This window comes from Lissotriton vulgaris, chromosome 6 (genome assembly GCF_964263255.1).
Source record: "Lissotriton vulgaris chromosome 6, aLisVul1.2, whole genome shotgun sequence".
Classification (NCBI taxonomy): Eukaryota; Metazoa; Chordata; class Amphibia; order Caudata; family Salamandridae; genus Lissotriton; species Lissotriton vulgaris.
In genome coordinates this window covers 1,873,322,731-1,873,349,998 of record NC_141694.1, presented here as the reverse complement: position 1 = coordinate 1,873,349,998, position 27,268 = coordinate 1,873,322,731, and the positions used below count along the sequence as shown (strand labels likewise).

General features: G+C 44.4%; 1 protein-coding gene across 2 annotated transcripts in view; it reads left to right on the top strand.

The window, feature by feature from the left end:
• The window catches only part of LOC147709714 (uncharacterized), an 82,742-nt gene that overhangs the window by 18,410 nt on the left and 37,064 nt on the right, over window positions 1–27,268 (top strand). The window contains exons 3-4 of one of the 2 annotated variants that reach the window (XM_086928214.1): window positions 1,440–1,559; window positions 3,302–3,415. In XM_086928214.1, coding sequence (XP_086784340.1) covers window positions 1,440–1,559; window positions 3,302–3,415 — 234 coding nt within the window. The remainder of the gene's footprint in view (window positions 1–1,439; window positions 1,560–3,301; window positions 3,416–27,268) is intronic. The other variant, XM_086928215.1, reaches the window with a different exon arrangement.

The window sequence follows — 27,268 nt, the reverse complement described above, 5'->3', positions numbered from 1 at the left end:
GACGGTTGATGTATCTCACCGCCGAGACATTGTCCATCCGAAGCAGGATGCAACAATTGCTTTTCAGCGGTGAGATAGACTTGATGGCAAAGGACCCTGCCAACAACTCTACTCAATTTATGTGCAGTTTTAGTTCATCTGCTGACCTTTTCCTCCTGTGGTAAACTCTCCACAGTGAGAGCCCCAACCCCACTGACTAGTGTACAAAATGAGGGTCCCTGTGAACTGCATAATCATTATTCACATTTATTAAAGCAATAGTAATAAGACAATCAACACACTGTAAATTAATCACAATGAGTAAATAATACAATTTATAAATGTTGGTAACAGTGCCCCAAAGGAAAAGAAGTGAAATAGCGTGATGCTGTGAAAAAGAAAGGAAGATTGAGAAATGTTAATAGTCGTGACAAATAAATATATCCAATTTCATTAAGAATTAAACACAATAATCGGCTTCAGGTCCCTGAGCCAAAGAAAGGGTTCATAACATATCCCATTATTTATAAAAATTGTCTATATTGACACTGGTATGTAAATATCCAAAGAAATGCGGGCGGTGTCAACTGAGGAAGAAAGGAGGTAGCCGTCGACGTTTCGACCCCATGCTACAGCAGTAGGCGTACTTGTGGCCTTACATCGGGGTCTTCATCAGGACAAAGGTGTAAACGGGGTGCACTACAATTTCATGGTTCGTAGAGGTATTTTCATACGATAACTCCAGGCAAACTTAAAGCGCAACACGCACTGGTAGCGGGCACACGGCAGGGAACGAAGCGGGCAGGGAAGGCCTTGCTCCGGTCCCGAGACGAATAGGAAGCGCAGCGCATCCTGCGTAGCAAAAGGCCCGAGCCCTGAGGGAAAAAACAAACAGAAGCCTAAAGGCAAAGCATAAGCAATTAGGGCAACATACACATATAATCAAAAAGGCATATCATAAACCCTTAGCAATATATGTAATCACAGAACAATTCATATAAGTAGAGAGGCACTTATCTGGGCTGCGGAGCAGCAAAGAAAGAGGAGGCAGGATTAGTGTCTCTCTAATTTGTATGCTTGTTCATGATGTGATTGGACGTTATATTGGAGGCGTGGTTCAAAGCCTCATGGATATTGTAGTTTTTTACATATGTAGTTTTACTTTCTTTGGCTGCTGTGTTTTGCAGTAATGAAATGAGAAAGCATAATCAGAAGCCTCCGGTCCTGCTATAAAATCCCACTTTGGAATGGAAAGCTCCAGGACAATCAAGAATCATCCAATTCAGCAAGAATCATCCAATTCAGCATTTCAACTTTTCTGAAACGTAGGATGTTGCTACCTGCCAAGACTTTGGTATCCATTCCTTTTGAGCGTTATACCATCCACTGGGAGTTGTGTGATGTTACCAATATTATTCTTGCACTGGACAGTTGCCTAACGTAAATGATGTTTCCAACAGGCTACGCAATTGTGAACCAAGACATCCTATTCCGGATTGAACCAGAGAAGGACTTGTCCTTCAAGAACAACCAGGATAGTGAGAGGACAGCAGAAAGCAAGGGGCCGTTATCCATCACAAGTAAGATAGGCTTAGTTTGCAGCAAAGCCTGATGTAATCTACTTTTTCATTGTTTAAAATAAAATTAGTAATCCATCCAAAAAATCTGATCAACATAACCGATGTAATGAAAAATGTATAATTCATCAAATTACTTAAAGTAAAGTACTTGGGCTAAATCAAGATTACTTGTATACCTGTAAAATCTGTATCCAAATCCTTGAGGTAAGACATAATAAACTAGCTTCTGATTCAATGGTTGCAAATGTCAGAAAAGTAGTTAATTCTAATATATTGCTTCTCTTAAGCATAGAAATTTGTCTCCAGAGTATTGTCTATAAGGCATAACCAGGATGAGCACAACTTAGCGCTTTCTTTTTTTATTGACTTTTTTTATTAATCAAACATTTTTTGCAACATTAAACATTCCATATTCATTTAAGGCCCTAATATGCACAGTTGCATTGGATTTATACCATCATTATGGTGATAGATTTTTACAGTGTTTCACATTAATTCTGTTGATCATTTAAATCAGTGTCTTCGGACTGGCACGTCAGGTATCGTATTCTAATTTGACAATATGATAATTGTGAATATTACATTGCTTTGTATTCTTTAGTACGTCCCAAAATCCAGGGCCATCTAACCCGCCTTCGTCCCTTTAGTTCCTGACGCCTGACCTGTTCTCTGTCTAGGCTCTTGGCACATTCCTTCGCCTGGGGGTTCTCAACAGCACACCATACCCATCAGGCTACTAGCAGAATACCCTCTGTGCCATACTCTGCATGCCCCATGGCTTTGGGCATCTTGCAGGGCAACTGTGTGGCAGCAGCAAAGTCAGTGGCCCCCACCTGATGAAGGTCAACCATCTGCAGGACCAGTCTTAAAAAGAACCAGGGGGACCCCCAGCACATCCATCCTTCTACTTTCCCTCAGAGAGTGCAAAGGGGCCACCGCCACTGGCCCTGGAGAAACACTCCTAGTCACTGGGTGTCAGCTGCACCCACAATTCGTTAGCTTCATCCTTGCACTGGTGTCATGTGGCTTCTCCTTTCATTGCTCTGGTGCCATTGCTCCCATGTCCAGAGAAGTCTCAACAGTGTCTAACTTGTACAGGGGTTTTTACATAGGGAGGGAAATTTTAGAAGGTAGTCATGTCTGTCCAAGCCTAGAATGTCCCATTATCACTCCATCCCTCCTCCAACCCTCCTACATAGCATTTTGGGGTAGTTCACTATGGTAGCTTGAGGTGATTTGTTGAAACACATACATTGAGACTCTCAGCCCTGCCCCAACTACCATAGCTGCGTGATCCCTGCCTTCAAACAGTTCAAAGGGGAGCCCATGCTGGGATTAGCTCCAGATATCTAGCTATGCTCCTTTGTTTTTTTGGGGGACTGAGCCTTCTCAGGTCAGGTGTAGTGTGAAAGGTTATTAGCATATGAAGATTCTATCTCCAACTTTTATTTTCCAATACTAGGAACATGCCCAAGCACTATCAAAAGGATCTATTCTGTATGAAAGCCCTTAATCCTATTGTCGGTGATCAGAGTAGTTAACTTGGCCCAGTATGGGTACAAAGGCTTGGAATCTAATTATGAGCTAAGCCAGAGACATATGACAAATCTCCGAATGCAATAGGGAGTGCAGATATCACAAAAATGACTTTGGTCTGCATTTGAGGTATATTAGCGTAACAGTTTGACACAACATTTTCTTCCTGAAATGCATATTTGTATATATGTTTTATTCTTCCCCAGGCTACCCTGCTGTTAGTCCTGACATTTTCTTGAGGATTAAGCAAGAAGAAGAAGAGAAGTTCGGGTACAATGAGTCACCAGAGGCAGGAGAAGGTTATAGTCATCCTAACACAAGTAAGTGTGAAATTATGCAATCGTTTTGCCCGGCCTGCTCGAACTCCCATATGTATTTCCTTTCACGCGTCTTTAAGAAAAAAAGCAGCAATTGCCGCATACTATTGCGTACTTTTTCTTTGAGTTTCTCGTAAATACCGGCAGGCAATAATACTTTCAATATTTTCATAATGTCTGGATAAGTATAATCACCCATGAGTAACATGTCTTTTATTTCACGGTGAAAACCTGCTGGATCCTTATCATGGCTGGGTACTAATTTTTTCATTTCCAATAATTCTATTTTAGTTATGGGCGTGTACACAAACACGCGTCTAAAAGTATTATCATCATTCTTAACTGGGTGCACTTCTCGTAAGGGATTCTGTCTGTCTATGTAATACATTTTTCTTTCCATAGAGTGTGCTGACTCAGGCTGTGGACACAGGAAGGCACTATATCTGTGCCGATGTTCTAGAATTACTTTAATTAGATCGGTACCTAGACCTCTCCATTTATTCATGAGTAGTTCTACTAATATATCAGGCAGGGGACCTGGATCGGAATGTTGGCTTCTATACAATATGAGTAGATGTTGTATCATATACATACCAGCTAAACGCTGTTCGCTTGGTGACATATTTAAAAACGTGTGTGCTAGCGCATCATCACTATATTTTTCAGAACTGTCAGCCCATTGTACTGCTGACCTGGCTAATTCTTGTTCGTCCATAGAATCGAGTACATGGTACCCCATTCGTTCTCGAAGTCTATTGTCAGTGGCCTGGAATAAGTGTTCAGGAGTTCTCGGATTAGACATGGCTGCCTGAAAAATTCTTTTACTTTCTGGACGTACTGGACGCATTGAATTATTAACCACTTGGCTGCTAAGGCAATATTTTACTCTTTATTGAATTTCCATTGAAATCAATGGAAACTCCATGACGAGTTACCCTTGTCATTAGCGGCGAAGAGGTTAAAGGATCTTCCTTTACCTGCATAAGCTATCATTTCTCTAGCTGGTAATTGTACTTGTCCTGTTGCCGTTTCTGGTGTTTCCTCCTCCCCTGAGGATTCAACTTTGTCTGAATCTATTTCTGGTTCTGGCTGTCTTATTTCATGTATTTTTATTACTGCATTTCTGATCCTTCGGTACATGTTTTCTATACAACTCTGTTTATCATGGTTCCCGTCTGCTATATTCTGACCCCATCTATTAAGTGCTTTCATTTCTTCCGGGTTTGCACCCGGCCTATCTTGTTCTCTTATTAGGCAGTTTATAAAAAACCGTAATATCTTGGCTTGAGTGTCAACTTTTTGGTAGGCCATGGCCTCGCCAATACTTTCAGGGCCTTCCCCTGTTTGAACAAAATGATATATTCTGTCTAGATGATCAACCATTCCGGGTAGTGTCAATAAAAAGTTTGTGACTCGTCGTAATCGTATTGATGCGAGCATCATTCTGTCGTCATTCTTTTTACCAGGTACTGGATCATATCTACAGTCTGCGAGACGTTCTTTATATATGTCATAATCGGCTGATTGAGGTGTACGTTGCTGCGCTAAATCCCTATAAGTCCATCGGTGTGCTTGGGGTGGCGTTTGGAAACCTGTCGCACCTCCTACCGCACCTCCTGAGGTGCCGGATCCAAAAGGATTCGTTGGGTGTAAAGTGGGGAGAATAGGTGCAGGAGGAAGAACGGGCGGAAGGTGTTGATCGGCAGGAGGAGCTTGTTGCTGTAGAAGTGGGGGCGGATTGTTTCGGGGCGGAGTGCCGTCAGCGGGTGGCGCCTGGACACGTGAATCTGTATATGCGGGAGCTACATCGTCTAAGTAGGATGAAAGGAAAATGTCCTTTGCGGTCTTATGGTGTAATTTAGTCGGGAGCAGTGGAGGTGGCAGATCTTTTGGTACTTCTGGGGTGGCTTTAGGTAAACCCTCGGTCAGAAGAGGATACATACCATTCATAAGGGTGTTTCGTTGTCTGTCTACTTGTTCTGTTTTTACTCGAATGCCTTCCTCAACTAATACATTTTCTCGGGCCTTGTCTGAATCCTCTCTACTTTTCTCTTCTTTTCTGAGTGCTTTTTCTGTGCGTCTATGCGATTCTTTACGCCATAATTCGATGGCATCTTTTTGTGACTGTCTGGCTTTCTTTTTCCATAATGCTTCTTCTACTCTCATGATGCAATCTGCATCCCATGTCCCAGCAGCGGGCCATCTCTGATTCTCTGCTAGATCCTTGGTGTAGTCCACCCATAAATCAAGATATAATACGGCATCTAGGCCATGTTTGTGGTACATAAAGTACCCTGGAGTGTCCCTAGGTGGAATAGGAACAGCTTCCTCGAGTACCCCTTTTCTGGTTTTTATCTGTCTTAATTTGGAGAACAGCGGCATCTTGAACCCTGATACTTGATATTTACTTGGGACTCGAACACAGTTAATACAATAAACACAATAATGAAGATCGAACAATCACTCATACCACGACATTTAAAACCACATTAAAACATTTTCAAAACGAACAATAATAATTAGAATAAAACTAGCTAACTGCATGATACTGGATGTACTGCTAAACAGTACAGATACACCGCTAAAAACAGTGCATACCGGGTCTGTGTACCCAAACCCGTCTTGACCGGCACAACTTAATGCGCACGTCTAGATGCGTCCCCAGCAACGGTACTCACCGGGAAGCACGGAACAGAAGGCCTCGGAAACTCGACACTGGACTGGACTGGACTCGACTTGTGACGCAGATACTTCGGAACTTCGGAACCTGGTGGGCCTCCGTATACCTCGGATCTTGCTCTCTCTCAGCTAGGCTCTGGTCGGGATCCTCCGCACTCCTTACCGCCTCGTCTGGGTGTTGATCGCAGCCTCAGTCACCTCCGTTGGCCTGAGGGAGATACAGGAAATCCTGCGGGTACGCGTAGTTGTCCGTCCGGCTGTGGCAGGGGGCTAGGCCTGCAACGCACCTCCGGCGCGTAAGGTGGGGGAGGGGTCCCTATTCGGGCGCCAATTATGTGGTAAATTTTAATTACCTATACTTAATTTATGCGGTAAAGTTCAATAAGAATAACTCAGTCAAAAAGGAGAGACAGAATCCGTGGTATTTGAGGTTTTAAAAGGGGTTTTATTCCTTAAAAAGGAATTGGTTATATGGTTCGAACCATGGCAAATCGATTTCCGTTGCCACTAAGGCTCGGGAAAGGATAGACAATACTTTATTGACAAGTTAACATATATATAGTCAATGCATTACAATAATGACAGATGCAGGAGGCGTAACAGCTGAGAGGAGAGATAAGAATACACATACGTAATGAAAGAGGCGTTACAATAGGCGTGCATGAGGGCAGGTACTAGAAACGTCATTATGTGATGTCACCGGTGGGTGGATCCACAAGAGAATCCTGCAGTATCAGCAGAAATATATGGCAGAGATGCGCGCGCAGCAGTATGACGTGTGATTGACGTGGGACTGGAGGGTGAAGGGGACTTGACATTTAGCCTTACATGAGGAGACAGAAGTCTGGGGTGTCAGAACAACCCAATCCCAAATCGTATCTAATATCTTGTGTTTAGGGAACTGTATTATCTGAAAGGAAAAGGTCTCTCGGGCAAAAGGCTATTCTATACTGACTGCTAGTGCGTGCATATGCGTCTACGTGTCTGCATGAGATGCGAGGGGGCATGGGCCTACCATGGTAACAGGAGCTATTAATTACTTTGCATGGAGACAGTAGGCCGGGCCCTTTGCTCTGCAGCTGGAAGGATGTTTTCCTAAACTACCAGACAGGAATGTATTCTCGAGGAGCGGAACAGATAACCCGAAAGCAAAATACCGTTTTGTCAGGCAACAGGCTGAGCCAGGCACCGTTAGCCGTGCAGGGAGTAAGACAAAGGTCATGGATACAGATGCTCATCCAAGCTGGAGCATTCAGAGGCAGAAAGCAGGAAAGAACTCTATGACAGGAATCAGGGCCTAACTCGCCTGAGCCAGGGAAAACGTGAAATGTGCACCATGAAAAGACGTTGGCAAGGCACACTTAGGAACGGAATATCTGACCCATTCATGGTGGATCTGAAAGAGGACATGTTAACGTTGGACGCAAATGTATTTGCGTCTTCATAGCTGATACAGGAGGGAAGTTACATGCACTTTAAGCTCGTACATGGAGACGGTGGGGTACACGTTAGGGAACATTTCTGACCATAAAATTTATATTTCCTCATTCCCTCCTTGTTCCCTAAGGACCCTTCATGATATATCGATACTCATAAGTCTGTCAATCTGCTCACGTAGTATCATTTGCTCTTCTTTCTTCTTATGACGTTTAGAAAGAGAATTTGAATGGGGAATACATGATGTGGCGCACAAGCCGCAAATCGCCGGCCCACATTGTAGACATAGGCAACAACTGAATACTATGAGAAGGGCTATACCTAGGAAGGATAGGATCTTCCATCCCCAGGCTGACAACGTAGTCCAGAACCAACCGGACCAAGTCCAGGTGCCTGGATTCTGGTGTATCTGACTTGCAATTTTATGAAGACGAGTAATGGCTCTATATACTGATGGCGCGTTTTCTGGAATGAAAACACAGCAACTCGAGCCGATGACTCTACAGGCTCCGCCCCTATCGGCCAGGATGACGTCAAGGACGAGACGATTTTGAAGAACAACAATCCGCATCGCAGACTGCTCCTCTGTTAAGTTACCTAGGGCGGAAGTAGTCTCATTCACTACTGCTTCGAGGGTTCTAGTTAACTTACGTATCAGTTTACTATTAAAGACAGCACCTAAGTAGGGAAAGAAACCTTTATTGAAGTCTGTGTATTGCTCCCATGCCGTTTCAGTATAGTCGACAATCGGGAGATCTCTCTGGGGTCTATTGTGTACTAGATGGGTATTCCTATGATAATCAGGAGGAGCTAGGAAAACAGGTGGCAAAAGGAATGCAATGTAACAGGTACCATCCCAATCTAGAGGTAAACGTATATATGCGGTATGACCACAAATGAAGTAGGAATGTTGTGAAGCTTTAAACGCAGACTTGCCCTTATCACTAAATTCGATCACAGTAGTACATTTACTATGACCCAGGTGTACTGAACCATTCTTTCTAACACATAGTTCACCCTTGACTGGTAATACTGACATAGCGGGCAAGACTGGCTCGGATTCGGATTCAACATTCAGAATCATGAGGTTAAGTGTAAAGTTACCTAATCCATATACTTCATTTTCTAGGTCAGTCCCTGTCCTTTTGGGGAGTCCTTCCTTGTCAGGGAAACATACTTTATGCAGAACTGTATTCAGGTTTCCCCATACCCAGTTGCCCTTGTAAACTACTGTATTTGAATCTAAAGAATTAATCAAACTGAACCATGCGCAGCAGGAACCATTATGTGTGAACGGATACGGGAATAGAGGCAGAACTCCCTTGTATTTCTGGTAGGGAGGGAGTCGGCCACATATCCAACAATTTGTAGCGTTGCTGGTCTGATGAGAGTGATGTAACATACTAATGAAGGTGTTGTTGCGCAGCGCAAGTCTGTAGGACAACTCATGCGGGGGTAATTCGCTAAAGGAATGTTCGGCAGTGACGTTGAAAGCAGAATGTGCACGCTTGAAAATAGGGTAATAAATGTGCAGTAGGATACTTGCAGCAATACTCAAAAGACTTAGAAAAAACATAATCAATAGTGTCACTATACAGTGACTACGAAGTGATTTACAATATTCATCTTTCTTGAGCTGTTTCTGTCTATCTCTCTCTCTATTTCGGTCTAGGGGATACATGTCAGAAACTAATTTAACCGATTCACCTAGGGGAGGACTTAAACAATTAAACTGTCTGACTTGCTAGACCTTAATTTTAGCTTATATTCTTGCGAAGCGGTTTTCTCAACCAGGGGGAGTTTTGAGTCAGTCTGTGGAGGAGGGCAGGGCTGAGAATTTAAGTCAGAAGGCAGTCCATGAAATTTCTTTATGTGGCTCGAGTGCAGCCACCCTTTCCGGCCCTCAACCTTCACAGCCGTCCTCGTCGTCAGAAGTACCAATTTCGGCGTTTGCCAGCGGGGCTCCAGCGGGCTCCGTCGGTCGAAATTTCTTATGAAAACATAATTTCCAGGAACCACTTCATGGGGCTTCACGTCGGTGTTGTCGGGAAAGGCTGCAGGTACCTGTGAACGACAAGATTGTAGTGCAGACATCAAGGAGGCAAGGTAATCTGTCAGCATATTACAATCAACATCCGTTATTTTACGAGGTATAGGCGTCCCCCACATATTTGTTGGCCTACCAAAGACCACCTCATACGGGGATAGCCCTGATCGAGAATGTGCTATCATTCTCATGTAGAAGAGCGCAACTGGCAAAGCTACTATCCAGTCAACGCCTTTCTCTCTGCAGATTTTAGCAAGTCGAATTTTCAGAGTCTGATTATGGCGCTCCACGAGACCTGCTGCCTCGGGATGCCGGACACAGTGGAATTTCCACTGATAGCCTAACAGGAGTGTAACTTGTTTCACCAGCTCAGATGAGAATGGCTGGCCGTTATCTGAGTATACGATACGGGGCAAGCCGTACCGTGGGAAGAATTCACGAACCAGCTGCTTGGCAGTGGTCGGAGCAGTGTAATCTGGGACTGGATATGCTTCTGTCCATCGGGAAAGTGCACATACAACTACGAGGACATATTTGAATCCTCGACAACGTTCCATCTGGATATAATCCATCTGGAGGACTTCAAAAGGGTGATCGGGAGGATGGAATCCACCTTGCTCTACAGGAATGCTTTTGCCTGGATTGAACTGACAACAGATCATGCAAGTACGCACTTTCTGTTTAGCTTCTGCTCGTAAGTGTTTGTTGAACCAGATGTGTTGAATACTGTCTAGCATAGCTTTTTCTCCTAGATGTGCGGGACTGTGTACTGTGTCGATGATAACTTGAGCCATAGAGTCGGGGAGAAACCATGTAGATTTTCCCTTCGTCATCCATCCCTGATCTGTTTGGATCCCTCCTAGTTCAGTCCATTTCTTTATTTCATCCGGTGTGGCATGTGTCTGTATGTCAATTACCTCATGTGCGGGATCCCTAACTGTCATGCAGTGAGTCGATGTCGGAACTACTGTCTTTGTCAGGTCAGTTGCGTGAGTCTGAGCTGTGTGCTTAGCTGTTCGGTCTGCCAGGTCGTTACCCTGGGAAACGATATCAGTGACTTTTGTATGTGCCTTGCACTTCATGATGGATATGGCAGTAGGCAGATGTATTGCATCTAACAGAGCTTGAATGAGGGGACTGTGTTGAATGTTGGCACCGTGAGAAGTTAAATAACCTCTCTCTCGCCAGAGGACTCCGAAGTCGTGAACGACTCCGAATGCATAACGTGAATCTGTGTATATGTTGACTTTCTTGTTTTTGGCTTGAATACAGGCTTGTGTCAGAGCGATGAGCTCTGCAGCTTGAGCTGACAGGGTGTCAATACAATTTGTTTCTATGACTTCAGTGTCTGTCGTGACTGCGTAAGCGGCCACTAACTCTCCTGTACTTGTTCTCATGCATGAACCATCCACATAAAGTGTCAGGTCTGGGTCTGGTAATGGAGTGTCTGTCAAGTCTTGTCTAGGCTTCGTTGTAATAGTAATTACTTCAATACAATCATGTGCCAATGGGTCTGTTCCACTTAATGGCAAGAGTGTAGCAGGATTTAATGTACTACAGCGTCTGATCTCTATGTGTGGCTGAAACAATGTCAATTCATAACCTGTCAGTCGTGCTATAGTCAAGTGCTGGGTCTGTGTTCGGTTTAAAAGAACTTCCACGGAGTGTGGAACTTGCACTGTCAACTGATGTCCTAACACTATAGAATCACTTTGTCTGATTGCTAGAGCTGTCGCTGCAACTGATTTCAAGCACGCAGGCAGAGCCTGGGCTACTGGATCTAATGTGCTAGAAAAGTAAGCACACGGTTTGTGTGAACCTGCTTGTTCCTGTGTGAGTACTGACAAGGCAGTACCTTCGCGTTCAGTAACAAAAAGTGTAAAAGGCTTATTGTAACATGGTGTTGCTAAAACAGGTGCTTGACATAAGGCTTTCTTTAAGTCTTCAAAAGCTTGTGTATGTTCCTGAGTCCAAGGGAGGACAGTCGAAGACGCTGCCTCCTGGGTTGTCAACTGAATGAGTGGCTTTGCTAGAAATGCATATTGTGGAATCCATTGTCTGCAGTAAGAAGTGAGGCCTATAAAGGCCCGTACCTCCTTTTGTGTTTTGGGTCGTGACATATTTACAATTAACTGGATGCGATCAGGTGTGAGCTGTCTCCCCCCTTTGGACAGCAAGTGCCCAAGGTAAACAACTTGCTGAACACAGAATTGTAGCTTCGAAGGGGACACCTTGTGCCCCTTGTCGGCCAGGAAATGTAAAACCGTCAGTGATGCTTTTTCACATTCAGGTTCGCTTCGGGCGGTGATCAGCAGATCATCGACATACTGAAGCAGGGCGGTGTTAACAGGCATGTGGATACTGTCAAGTTGTCTTTTCAGTGCTTGGCTATAGATGCTGGGGCTTTCTGTGAATCCTTGAGGTGCGCGTGCAAATTTGAAACTTCGTCCATTTAAACAGAATCCGAACAAGTATTGGCTTTCTGGGTCAATTGGAACACTAAAGAAAGCGTTCTTCAGGTCAATTACGGTAAAGAACGTTGCTTCTGGATCGATAGCTGTCAATAATGAAGAGATATCTGGAACCACGGGATATTGTGGTACAATGCATTTATTCAATTTGCGCAGATCAATAACTAATCGATAAACTGGTGGTGCATTTGAATCAGTACGTTTAAGAATTGGAATGATAGGAGAATTACATACATTGGAGTCGGTTTCCACGACCACTCCTTGTGCAATGAGCTCGTCAATGATTTGCAGTAAAGCCACTACAGCATCTGGGAGTAACTTGTATTGTCGCATTCGTGGTAATACCACTCCTGCTTTGAGTGTGACTCGATATGGTGTAATGTGCATACAACCTACATCAGTGGGGCCTTGTGCCCATAAATGTGCAGGGACATTCTGTAATCTGGGATCCATATCTCTCAATACATAGTGACCTTTAAAGTCGCGCAAGAATAATCGTACTCCTTCCGGAGAACAGCATATTATAGCTCCTAGAGCTTTCAGTGTTTTTATACCTAACAAGTTTTCTGGGCATGATTTTGTAAGCAATAAATCTGTAGTCCGTGTCAAAGGACCAACTGCAAGAGGAAGAGGTTGCGATACTTCGTTAATAATAGGCTTTCCTGAAAATCCAAGGGAAACATTCTGTGAGCCTGAGAGGGGTGCCCCTGGAACCTCGTCGTGACTGATGGTCGTCCTGCTTGCCCCTGTATCAATTAAAAACTTTCTGTCTTTCCCTAATACTTGACTATGTACATAAGGACCCTCTTGATCTACAGGAACCTCAATAAGAGGCAAGCCAACCTCCCTCTCTAGGCTGTTTCATGTGTATCGCTGATAATCGGGGTAGTCATTTTGTGCATATTGGTACATCTGTTGTGTCGTGTTTTGTGTTGCGGTGATAGGCTGTGGCTGTGGTACTGCTACGGTCTGTTGTGAAGCTGACATAGGCGGTATGTTCTGTATATTCTGGGGTACTTGTTGTTAGGCTTGATCTTGTCTAGGTGGACGCGGTCTCTCCTTGGTCTTACCCGTGGAGATATTGTGTTTCAGAACTGCACAATCGTTTATATAATGACCTGGCTGTTTGCAATAGTTACATGTCCCTTTAACAGGAGCCGTCGAATTACCTGGCTGTGTTGCACCCTTTTTATGACCGTCAGCTGGAACTGACTGGGCAACTAACATTTTCATTTTCGTGTCTTTCATACGTCTTTGTTCGTGTTCTTGTTCCTCTCTAATTCTATTCTGGTGGTACTGTAACATTTGTAACATTTGTGAAGGGGTATTAGCTTGCCAAGTGCTCTCGACTTTCAGTACTCTGTTCTTAACCTGGGGCAGGGAATTCTCGACTAATTTTGTTACAAAAAGATGTGGGTACGATTCGCTACTTGCTTTCAGGCCGCTGTTAATACCAAAACATTTTTCAAATCGGGAATAAAAATCACTAGTGTCTTCATCAGGTTTCTGTTTGCAAGCTGAGATTGCACCCCAGTCTTCCTTTTTCGTAGATAATAAACGTGGCAGTACTTGTACTAACAATCCTGGCAATGCTTTAACTTTGTCCCCAAGTCCTAGGCCTGCGACTCGGGTATTTTCTTCATTTTCTAATGCAGCCCAATCAATCTTTGCGTCTCCCACCTCCCATTCTTTTTCTTTGAGTTTCTCGTAAATACCGGCAGGCAATAATACTTTCAATATTTTCATAATGTCTGGATAAGTATAATCACCCATGAGTAACATGTCTTTTATTTCACGGTGAAAACCTGCTGGATCCTTATCATGGCTGGGTACTAATTTTTTCATTTCCAATAATTCTATTTTAGTTATGGGCGTGTACACAAACACGCGTCTAAAAGTATTATCATCATTCTTAACTGGGTGCACTTCTCGTAAGGGATTCTGTCTGTCTATGTAATACATTTTTCTTTCCATAGAGTGTGCTGACTCAGGCTGTGGACACAGGAAGGCACTATATCTGTGCCGATGTTCTAGAATTACTTTAATTAGATCGGTACCTAGACCTCTCCATTTATTCATGAGTAGTTCTACTAATATATCAGGCAGGGGACCTGGATCGGAATGTTGGCTTCTATACAATATGAGTAGATGTTGTATCATATACATACCAGCTAAACGCTGTTCGCTTGGTGACATATTCAAAAACGTGTGTGCTAGCGCATCATCACTATATTTTTCAGAACTGTCAGCCCATTGTACTGCTGACCTGGCTAATTCTTGTTCGTCCATAGAATCGAGTACATGGTACCCCATTCGTTCTCGAAGTCTATTGTCAGTGTCCTGGAATAAGTGTTCAGGAGTTCTCGGATTAGACATGGCTGCCTGAAAAATTCTTTTACTTTCTGGACGTACTGGACGCATTGAATTATTAAAGGATCTTCCTTTACCTGCATAAGCTATCATTTCTCTAGCTGGTAATTGTACTTGTCCTGTTGCCGTTTCTGGTGTTTCCTCCTCCCCTGAGGATTCAACTTTGTCTGAATCTATTTCTGGTTCTGGCTGTCTTCTTTCATGTATTTTTATTACTGCATTTCTGATCCTTCGGTACATGTTTTCTATACAACTCTGTTTATCATGGTTCCCGTCTGCTATATTCTGACCCCATCTATTAAGTGCTTTCATTTCTTCCGGGTTTGCACCCGGCCTATCTTGTTCTCTTATTAGGCAGTTTATAAAAAACCGTAATATCTTGGCTTGAGTGTCAACTTTTTGGTAGGCCATGGCTTCGCCAATACTTTCAGGGCCTTCCCCTGTTTGAACAAAATGATATATTCTGTCTAGATGATCAACCATTCCGGGTAGTGTCAATAAAAAGTTTGTGACTCGTCGTAATCGTATTGATGCGAGCATCATTCTATCGTCATTCTTTTTACCAGGTACTGGATCATATCTACAGTCTGCGAGACGTTCTTTATATATGTCATAATCGGCTGATTGAGGTGTACGTTGCTGCGCTAAATTCCTATAAGTCCATCGGTGTGCTTGGGGTGGCGTTTGGAAACCTGTCGCACCTCCTACCGCACCTCCTGAGGTGCCGTATCCAAAAGGATTCGTTGGGTGTAAAGTGGGGAGAATAGGTGCAGGAGGAAGAACGGGCGGAAGGTGTTGATCGGCAGGAGGAGCTTGTTGCTGTAGAAGTGGGGGCGGATTGTTTCGGGGCAGAGTGCCGTCAGCGGGTGGCGCCTGGACACGTGAATCTGTATATGCGGGAGCTACATCGTCTAAGTAGGATGAAAGGAAAATGTCCTTTGCGGTCTTATGGTGTAATTTAGTCGGGAGCAGTGGAGGTGGCAGATCTTTTGGTACTTCTGGGGTGGCTTTAGGTAAACCCTCGGTTAGAAGAGGATACATACCATTCATAAGGGTGTTTCGTTGTCTGTCTACTTGTTCTGTTTTTACTCGAATGCCTTCCTCAACTAATACATTTTCTCGGGCCTTGTCTGAATCCTCTCTACTTTTCTCTTCTTTTCTGAGTGCTTTTTCTGTGCGTCTATGCGATTCTTTACGCCATAATTCGATGGCATCTTTTTGTGACTGTCTGGCTTTCTTTTTCCATAATGCTTCTTCTACTCTCATGATGCAATCTGCATCCCATGTCCCAGCAGCGGGCCATCTCTGATTCTCTGCTAGATCCTTGGTGTAGTCCACCCATAAATCAAGATATAATACGGCATCTAGGCCATGTTTGTGGTACATAAAGTACCCTGGAGTGTCCCTAGGTGGAATAGGAACAGCTTCCTCGAGTACCCCTTTTCTGGTTTTTATCTGTCTTAATTTGGAGAACAGCGGCATCTTGAACCCTGATACTTGATATTTACTTGGGACTCGAACACAGTTAATACAAAAAACACAATAATGAAGATCGAACAATCACTCATACCACGACATTTAAAACCACATTAAAACATTTTCAAAACGAACAATAATAATTAGAATAAAACTAGCTAACTGCATGATACTGGATGTACTGCTAAACAGTACAGATACACCGCTAAAAACAGTGCATACCGGGTCTGTGTACCCAAACCCGTCTTGACCGGCACAACTTAATGCGCACGTCTAGATGCGTCCCCAGCAACGGTACTCACCGGGAAGCACGGAACAGAAGGCCTCGGAAACTCGACACTGGACTGGACTGGACTCGACTCGTGACGCAGATACTTCGGAACTTCGGAACCTGGTGGGCCTCCGTATACCTCGGATCTTGCTCTCTCTCAGCTAGGCTCTGGTCGGGATCCTCCGCACTCCTTACCGCCTCGTCTGGGTGTTGATCGCAGCCTCAGTCACCTCCGTTGGCCTGAGGGAGATACAGGAAATCCTGCGGGTACGCGTAGTTGTCCGTCCGGCTGTGGCAGGGGGCTAGGCCTGCAACGCACCTCCGGCGCGTAAGGTGGGCTAGGGGTCCCTATTCGGGCGCCAATTATGTGGTAAATTTTAATTACCTATACTTAATTTATGCGGTAAAGTTCAATAAGAATAACTCAGTCAAAAAGGAGAGACAGAATCCGTGGTATTTGAGGTTTTAAAAGGGGTTTTATTCCTTAAAAAGGAATTGGTTATATGGTTCGAACCATGGCAAATCGATTTCCGTTGCCACTAAGGCTCGGGAAAGGATAGACAATACTTTATTGACAAGTTAACATATATATAGTCAATGCATTACAATAATGACAGATGCAGGAGGCGTAACAGCTGAGAGGAGAGATAAGAATACACATACGTAATGAAAGAGGCGTTACAATAGGCGTGCATGAGGGCAGGTACTAGAAACGTCATTATGTGATGTCACAGGTGGGTGGATCCACAAGAGAATCCTGCAGTATCAGCAGAAATATATGGCAGAGATGCGCGTGCAGCAGTATGACGTGTGATTGACGTGGGACTGGAGGGTGAAGGGGACTTGACATTTAGCCTTACATGAGGAGACAGAAGTCTGGGGTGTCAGAACAACCCAATCCCAAATCGTATCTAATATCTTGTGTTTAGGGAACTGTATTATCTGAAAGGAAAAGGTCTCTTGGGCAAAAGGCTATTCTATACTGAATGCTAGTGCGTGCATATGCGTCTACGTGTCTGCATGAGATGCGAGGGGGCATGGGCCTACCATGGTAACAGGAGCTATGAATTACTTTGCATGGAGACAGTAGGCCGGGCCCTTTGCTCTGCAGCTGGAAGGATGTTTTCCTAAACTACCAGACAGGAATGTATTCTCGAGGAGCGGAACAGATAACTCGAAAGCAAAATACCGTTTTGGCAGGCAACAGGCTGAGCCAGGCACCGTTAGCCGTGCAGGGAGTAAGACAAAGGTCATGGATACAGATGCTCATCCAAGCTGGAGCATTCAGAGGCAGAAAGCAGGAAAGAACTCTATGACAGGAATCAGGGCCTAACTCGCCTGAGCCAGGGAAAACGTGAAATGTGCACCATGAAAAGACGTTGGCAAGGCACACTTAGGAACGGAATATCTGACCCATTCATGGTGGATCTGAAAGAGGACATGTTAACGTTGGACGCAAATGTATTTGCGTCTTCATAGCTGATACAGGAGGGAAGTTACATGCACTTTAAGCTCGTACATGGAGACGGTGGGGTACACGTTAGGGAACATTTCTGACCATAAAATTTATATTTCCTCAGGCTTGGTATTGTTTTTTGCATTACACAAAGTCTGCCAGTTGTATAGCCTTGTAGCACGTTTTGTAGTGCAGTAAATTGTCATGGTTTCTGGGTTACCGCTGCAAACAGTCTGGTTCTCCTGGTCATGATTTCCTATGGATAATGTGTTCTAGTCATATTCTTTTGTTCATTGAATTATGTGTTTATGATTTTGGTGTTTATGGAATAAGGGCCTAATTTGGTTTTCAGCAGACAAGTTACTCCATCACAAACATGACAGGTATCCCATCCACCGCATTACAAGTGCATTATAACCAATAGCACTTGTAATACAATGGGTAGGTTACCTGTTCTGTTTGTGACATAATGACTTGTCCGTGAATTCTAAGGGGCTGATTAGGATGGAGGATTTTCCGCATCCTCCGGGCCGGCGGAAGCCACCGCCGGCCTGGAGGATGCGGAAAAGCCTCTGCGGACCCACCAAGACCCACCGCCACATTAGGATGGCTGGTGGGTCCTGGTTTCCATCCGCAGCTTTTCCGCCGTGGCTGGCTTACAACCGCGGCGGAAAAGCACTAATATGGTGACGGTGTCTCTCAGACACCGTCAGCCAGATTAGGATGTGCTTGGAAACATGCTTTTCCGCGGCGGCTTTTCCGCCGTGGAAAAGCATGTGTAACTGCACTGCGGGGGCCCGTTGCGGGCCCCCTAGGTGAAGTGGGGGTGGGGGGTGCACATGGGGGGTACCTATGGTACCCCCCTGCATTTGTATGCAGAAAGCGGCAGGCACCGCGCGGTGCCTGCCACTTTCTACATACAAATGCAATGCGTTCATTTTTAACATTGCTGCGGGTGCAGCTTGAAGCTGCACCCGCCGCAATGTTAAAAATAGAGGATGTGACCGCCACCCTGGCGGTCACATCCTAATCTGCACAGAGGGAACGCCGCAGCCCATGCGGACGTTCCCTCCTACTCAGGGGTCGCGGACGTACTCAAGTCCGTCCGCGATCCTAATGACCCCCTAAATCTGGCCCTATGTCTGAAGGGCTTTGTCAGTTGCATAAGCATCTTCTAGGTCCCTAGTCATGCCTGTTGCTCGGTGGATAGAGTTATGTGTGTGTAGTGTTTCTTGGTGGTGGGTGCTTTTGGCTACTATGAAAGTTGACTATTTATAATAGGTGGGAAGAACTGGATATTTATTGGATATGTTGTATATTGTTCATGGAGTATAATGTTGGAAAGTGCTGCTGCAAATACAGTTATGGCCAACTACATGGCAAGTGTGTACTGTGTTGGATGTATGACAGATCTTTTATCATATTTTTTCCGTTGGATGTTAGTGTGTGTTTTTCTTATTGGTATCCATTTTTGATCTGTGCGGTTGGGTGGTGGTGTGTATTGTTTATAATATATGCTTCTTCTTGTAGATCCCTTACCTTCCAAATATGCTTAGGTTTCACTGGTGTGACTCACCATGACCTTACAATTTACAAAGTGAATCATGGTGCAAAATTGGTGCATGCCTGAATGCGTGTGTAAAGTTTATTTAGTAACTTTAATTATGGAAGGTGGAGAAACGTAATTGGGCTTTTTGTCCCTCTTGTACAAAGCATTAGCAATTCAGAAATCAGTTGCAAACTGTTTTGCAAACGCTAAATTAGGAATCCTTATTCACAAGTGTTAAAATAAGGATTTCTTAAATGTTCACAAGAAACTGAATATTTAAGGAATATCAAAATAAATGTTTGCGATGTGTTAAATATGAATTGCCCTTTCTGAATCGTTATTTTATGTACAAACCATTTTCAAATTGTGAATCGGAAAAAAAGCCAATTGGCATGTGCCAAATGCTATCAAGTGAAAGCAGGTGGTAACCAGGTGGCAGGTATAAAAGGCTGTTCAGCTAGGACACTGGACCCAATTGTAAATCAATGGGCAGTGTTAGATCACTCTCTCCTTCTTTATTTGGAGAGGGTAAATGTCATTTACATTAAATGGAGGTCTAGTGAGGCATATTGCTGCGGGTGACCAAGGCAGGGGTCATGGTCACAGAGGGCGCAGAGTTGCGTTTCCAAAATTGTCTCTCGGATGTTTTCCAGTGGCTTAACAAAAACCACTTAAAATGTAACAGTGCCAAGACCGAAATCATTCCGCTGAGCAGAGATCTATCTTTCTGCCCGAAAGAGTGGTGGCCCGTAGGATCTGAGGCCCCCCCCCCAGCGCGGTACCTTCAGCACGGAACCTGGGCGTGCAATTCGATTCATCTCTTTCTTTCGATGACCACGTCAGGATCACTGCTGGACGTTGTTTCGCACTTATAAAATCCCTAAAAAAATTCTTTGCTCTCCTCCCCATTGCAGCTCGAAAATCAGTCACGGTAGCTGTAATACTCTCCCGCCTTGACTACTGCAACTGATTAATGGCAGGAGTGAAAAAGTCCACCCTAAAAAAACTGCAAAGCATACAACATGCAGCTGCCAGACTGGTGCTGGGACTTCCTAGAAGGTCATCAGCTTCAGCGGCGCTGAATACCCTCCACTGGCTACCTCTACACAAAAGGATTCTTTTTAAACTTCTCCTCACTGTCTATAAAACCCTGAAAAACACAGGACCCCATTATTTTGCAAAGCGTTTTACACGTTACAACCCCTCGCGATGCCTGAGATCCTCCGGTACAAATCTTATCATTATTCCAAGATTTAAGTACAAAACCCGGGGTGGGAAAACCTTCACCGTACTGGCAGCAAGGGCATGGAACAACCTTCCAATCAATCTTAGACTAACTGATAAGGAGAGCCTTTTTAGAAAACTCCTAAAGACATGGGTGTACCAACAACCAGACACCTCTGTATTGGCAGCCATCTAGTCTCAGTTTCTTCATCACGTTTCATCTTCTACGCAACCACCCCCTGCACGTCAGCCAAGCGCCAAGATGCTCCCTTGGAGCGAATGTCTGCGCTCTATAAATATCCATAAATATCAAAATATCAAATATCATGGTCATACACAGTCATCTCATTTTAATGATGTTAACGCCAGATAGGGATCAAAATGAACTTGGATTGTATAAAGTCTTTTCAATTTAAAACCCATCTACACCTTTGGCTAATCGACTGCTCGGTCCACACAGACCACTGTGGTTTTGTTTCTCATAGGAGCACTTTCACGAATCTGCAGAGGTTCTCTTATGTCCTTCATCCCATTAACAGTTGCGGCTAGACGGTGCCCTTATTTCATTAGATATCACAAAAGCTTTCAATACCATTGGATGATCATAATTGCTGGAGGCAATGTGCATGGATCCCAACTTCCATAAATGGATGTGGATTGATCAGGGTGGATCTGTTCAATTTTGGAATATACTTCTGGTATCCACAATCAGTAAAATGGCAATAGCCAACAGCGTTCTCCTACCTTGCTGCCTGTACGCATTACAAAATTGGATGTATCCTATCTAGAGGTCAACCTTTAAACTCCAAGTTGTCTCCTGATTTTCCTGATTTCGCTAGTTTGGGTGAGTAAGAGAAGTAGAGTTTACCTGGAGACCCTAAATGTAGGTAAGGTGCCAGAAGATCTTGTTTTTCTAGACCTAGAATTCTAGTACATCGCAGCCCAGCTGCATCCAAAATGGTATACTGAGATGGACAACTGGGAGAAAAGTCTTCTTCATCATGATATCAACACATACCTTTAACAGCATACCTCGTGATGGAGGCACTCCCTAGCACTGCCCCACAGATAGTACATCAGGTGATGTGTACTTGGGAGGCGGCAATAAAAAAACTTGAAACGTCCATATTTTGCTTTATCACTACAGTTACAGTGGCTTATACTATTTACTAATATAGAGCATATGTTGTCTTTGGCCTGATGGAAAGAGAGATTTATATCTTATTGACTCATTTCTTCCAATCGTTTTGGACTGCAAGAGTATCTACTTAGATATGAACCGATTCCTGCAAGGCACCAAAATCAGTAACACAACGAGAGAGACATGGACAAACTTCCCAGAGACACCTCGGCCACCTGCCACGCGGTAGGTCATTCTGGAGAATGAACTAGGCTGGCACCTGATGTCTCGCATATAGAGGGCTTTGAAGACTGATTCACTTCAGATTCTGCTTTGAGCTCCAGGCAGATGGGAAGATGACTTGCAAGAACCATTCTCTTATTGAGAGTGGGAAAAAGGCCTGCTTCATGATTCAGGAAAGTTCTAGTAACACCATGTTCAAATTGATACACTTTCACCTTCTGCACTGAACCTATTATAGCCCTTCCAAACTCACAGCATCTACGCCACCTGATCTCCTGCTTGCTATAGATGTAGGAAAGGCAATGCTAACTTATAAGGACAGTGACCAATATTGGATTGGCGGAGTCAATCTTGGACTATTTGCTGGGGGTCAGTCACTAAGAACCACAACACCCAACATTGGTTTGCAGTAGTATCTTATCTGTTGGGTAAACGTAGACTAGTGATGCATTGGCTCACCTCCCACACTCCCATAAGCGGCATCCTGGATGCATGACATTGCAGAATGAGTAGAGGCAGAGTACTGATGAATGAAAGAGGTTAGAACAGACGACAAAATGATGGCTGATTTGTTGATATAGATGAACATGATTAATTAATCGGTAGACCCTCCACCCAAGTTTGGGTTGCACCCTAAGGAAAAGGGAAAATCCACTGCCACATACTGACCCCCTACAGTGACTCAGGGGTCTCCACTAACTTACATATAATGTGGAAATACACACCAAGTCAATGTGCTTCGATAATGGATATCAGTGTCCAAGCTGTGATATAATGCTGAATTACTGTTTTCCTTGAGCAGTGTCTTATCCATATCCAGCGGTACAAAAGGGGTGGTGATGGACGGAGCATATGAATCAATCAAACACTCACACCCAGTCAAAAGATCTGGGTTTAATCCATCACCGTTCTTTAGCCCACACTGCCACCCCAGTTCAGATATGGCTATATGCAAATCAGTCTGACCCTGTGCCTCATGGGAACAGTCCAGCCCGAACTGCCAAGCCATGTCTTCCCTGGACCGGAAACAAGCTTCCGAGACCGGTTTCTGGCATTCCAGCCGTCTTCAGCCCGGCTTGCTTGAATCCAGTGGCAAAGTGAGCAAGGGACTCACGTCTGAGCATACCCTGCCACACTTATGGCGGCCAAAAGCAGTAGAAAAGGGGGTGGTGATGGACGGAGCCTCTGAATCAATCAAACACTCACACCCAGTCAAAAGATCTGGGTTTACTCCATCACCGTTCTTTAGCCCACTCTGCCACCCCAGTTCAGACATGGCTATATGCAAATCAGTCTGACCCTGTGCCTCATGGGAACAGTCCAGCCCGAACTGCCAAGCCATCTTCCCTGGACCGGAAACAAGCTTCCGATACCGGTTTCTGGTATTCCAGCCGTCTTCAGCCCGGCTTGCTTGAAATCAGTGGCAAAGTGAGCAAGGGACTCAAGTCTGAGCATACCCTGCCACACTTATGGGGCCAAAAGCGGTACAAAAGGGGGTGGTGATGGACGGAGCATCTGAATCAATCAAACACTCACACTCAGTCAAAATATCTGGGTTTAATCCATCACTGTATCCATATCCAAGCAAATGTGTACAGATGATGTGTGTTGGAATGGGAGGTAGGTGGCAGAAGCAGTGGGGATCTTACTGAGAGAAAATCTCCTGATAGGACAAAGCTTGGCTAATGTAAGTTGTACTGTTAAAATCGAATATAGAAATGCAATGAAAAATGTAATTAGCAGACAGAATATGGAAAGAGCCTATTAGTTTAATTACAGCTCAAAGCTGTTGGCATCTAGAGAAGCGAGTGCTTGTGTTTCTTGTACAGGGAGTGCACGAAATTGTAGTATAAGTTGAAGGGGCAAGAACCCATCTCAAATAATAATTGCAATTCTTGTCAGGCAGAAATAATGACGTAACAACATTTGGGAGAGGGGGGGGGGGGCATTTGCATTACCATTCTAGGCAGCCCCCAGCCCTGAATTTTGAAAAACATTTACCCCTGGTAGCTAGTGGGCTTTCTGCCCCGACGAGGCATATCAGGGGTGATTGCCCCCATCTGCCTCCTGGGGGGCAGAAAGTCTTATTCCTTCTTTGGGTGGGTAGGGTGGTGGCTTTGGCATGCCTATCCTTGGCAGCCTCAACCCCTGGCGTATACAAAAAATCTCTGGCGTCTAGGGTGCTTTCTTCCCCGGGGGCAGATTGGCTGCTTGTGCCCCATGTCCCCCTGGGGGGGCAGAAAGGCTGTCTGGGAAAATTAAATGGGGGAAGCAAAGGCCCTTGCCCAAGGGGCAGCTCTCCCCTCCCTGGTGGCTAATGGGTGGATCCCTGCTTGGGGATTGCTCTTCTGGGGTGCAATGACGATAGCACACATCATTGCAAGAAAATCACAAAACAAGCCTGGGAAGGTTTGGGAAGCTCTTTCCCACCTCCAAAGGCAAACAAAAAAAGGGAAATCCCTCTGCTGTCTGCAGCAGAGGTATTTTCTGAGCATGTGCTCATGATGGAATGGTTCCACTATAAGCACAGGAGCACTGGTGCTTATGATGGAACCATTCCGTCATGAGCCTCCGAAGGGTTAAGTACAACCAGAGAGATGAATTTTTAAAGTGTTAATTAAAAATAGCACCAAAATGCACAAAACACCAACTGCAGTTATCTGGTCGCACTAGACCAGGTCGAAGTCAAAAGTTAACTAACTGCAAAGAAGTGTTGGTCAGATGCCAAGTTTGTCCGCGTGGAAGTCTACCTTCTGATTCTGAAAAATGTGTGGAGAAAAAGTGGTTGTTGACCAGTTGTTGGCAGGGCAATCTGGATTCGAAGCAGGGCTCAATGATTTAGGTTGCTGAAGAATTGGGTCCTAGTATGGTCATCAACAAAGGTTTGCAAAGGTCTAAGCGGGCAAAAGACAACGTCTTTGCATAGAAGGCCTCAAGATCTATCAGGTGCTGCTCGGCTTTCGTTCCAATGATGATCTCTCTACGGACATAGAAAACTTTCTGGAACCAATGATTCGACATTGACGGCCGCAGCTTCAATGGCGATCCTGGTCTCCGTCGGTTCTCCAGGAAGAAAGTTGGCAAACGTTTCTAAGTCTCACTTCTTGCAGTTTGGAGACAGGGGGAGTACAGTCTAACACCAGCCAAGCATCCAGGCCCTGCGGTGGGGCACCACTTGGGGGATAGGACTCACTCAAACAGAGGCCACCAGCAGGGGTCAGGGAAGGTCCATTCAGAACTGCCCAGCTGGGCAGGTGCAGGGAGAGAGGCCTCTGGAAGCTTTTTGTGTCCCTGTAGCTCAAACAGGAGATCAGCCAACTGACCCTTGGAGTCACTTCTGGACTCTAAGGTTCAAGGCAGGGAGGTTAAACCTCCTTAGATTCTTCAGAAAGCAAGGCATTCCTTCTTTTGACTCTTCATAGGTCCAGGAGTGTTCTGGAGAGAGGTCTGTGGGGTCCACTTTTATGCCCTGTGCCAGCCTGTAAGTGGAGAGCAAGTCTTTGTCCACTCCCTAAACCGGTTCAGGTCATTTACTCCCCTCCCTCTGGGTTAGATGCCAGTCTGACTAGAGAGAGAAAAGAAAGGCAGGCCTAGGTGTGAGCTATGTCTGCCAGTGATAAGTTAGGCATCGGTTGAAGCCCAGGAAGGGTCTGGAAACAGCCCCAAGCAATCCTGTCAAGTGAGGATTAATTCCCATCCCTCAAACCGAGAACCCCATGTCCGCTGTCTGGGAGCAGTAAACACCTCACCTCAGGGAGCCATTGGATTAGCTCGCAACTGGATACTAGCAAAAAAGGCATTTTTAGGCAGGAAAATTGCAACTTTCTAATAATGCCATTTCCAAAATAGTAAAGTAAAATCCAACTTTACCATTATGGTGGCATTTAAATTACTCTTAAATGAGCCCTTGAAACATTTTTCTAGCTGAATTTAGTGCTTATTAAGTAGAATACTGTAAACCAGTATTAATCTATGGGAGAACCAGCCTTGCCTTAGTGAAAAGCAACTTTAAAGGTGTTTCTCTTCCAGGACTGTTAAAATTAGTAATATACATATCCGACCTTTTAACACATGCAACCTACTCTGTGGGCTTTTAGGCCTACCTTAGAGGTGGCTTATAAGTATTAGAAAGGAAGTTTATTTAAGCAGTTTAAAACATCACACCCAGGCTGCAGTGGCAGGCCTGGAAATGTGGTACAGTGCTATTGTAGTTGCGTGCAGTGCTTAATTTGAGCCAGTGCTCAGTACCTGTACCTAATCCTTGGCACCAGCGCTTATAGCACCAGTTAATGAGACACTAATTTAGAAGGCACATGCTTTTCCCTAGAATCACAGAATGTTGAGCCACGCAGAGACTCGAACCCGGTTCCCCAGCTCCGAAGTGGGCGGCTCTAGCCATTAGCCAAGTCCTCTCCAGAATTATAAGTGCAAGGCTCTATTCAGGAGGCAGTTTGCACCAGCACATTTCTCCTTTTAGTGCTGCCTCCTGAGGAGTGCCCGGCACTTTTTATTTTACAAATTAACCAGTAGGTGGCACAATATTTACTGCAGCCCAATAGCAGCTTTTAAATTCCAGGCCTAGAGTACAGGTATACCAGAGACGTATATGCAAATTAACACCAACCACCAATTAAAGCCAACACAAATAGGATTCAATACAAGGCCACCAACGTCCCTGGTGACCCTGAAGGAAGAGCCTCAATGAAGTGGGATTCTCCTCAGGCAATGTATTTTAAAAATAAATATGCTCTTTATTTTGTAAAAATTAAATTAACAGAGCATCGATTTGATTGGTGCTGAGTGTGCAGATAGCCTTCAAACCACTCAGTACCAAGCAGCAATTCAGAGGTTGCGGGCAGGAAGGTAACAAAGTATGGGTTTTAACCGTAAAGTTTATTTATATTTAATACATTTTTTATGAAGTGGCTGGTTTCATCTTTATATTTAGGATTAATAAATATTTTAATAGAAGATCATGCAGAAATCATACAATCTATAGGTAATAAATGTGTAGATACCCAATGTGCTGTGGGCTAGCCCAAAATCATGATAAGCTACCCAGCCATCCTGTGTCTTAAGGGGGCGCGTGCAAACCAGCCATAGACTGAAAGGCGACCACCAAAAGCTCATTTCCCCATGTGTATGAATATCAAGTATGTATGTGTGGGGGATGCAGTTGTGAAAATAGGTCTTACGAGACAGCTAATGTCTGTGCCGAGACCTAAGAAAATTAAATAACCTAGAGTATGTATTTATAAAGTATGGTTCTTGATGCAGTTCCTAATAATTCCTTCTAATTCATTAGGCTCTTTGCACTATAGTTTAGAATGCTAAAACACTGCATGACCATTATTATGCCTCCATCTCCCAGACCCTGATATTTTAGATTACGAGAGGCCTTATATTTAGTGCCTGCACAAACTCCTGTTTGCACATGGATTGGAATTACAAGTTTGGTGGTAATTAACCACACACCCCTGAATTTTCTTCAAGTGAAAATGCCTCGTAAAATA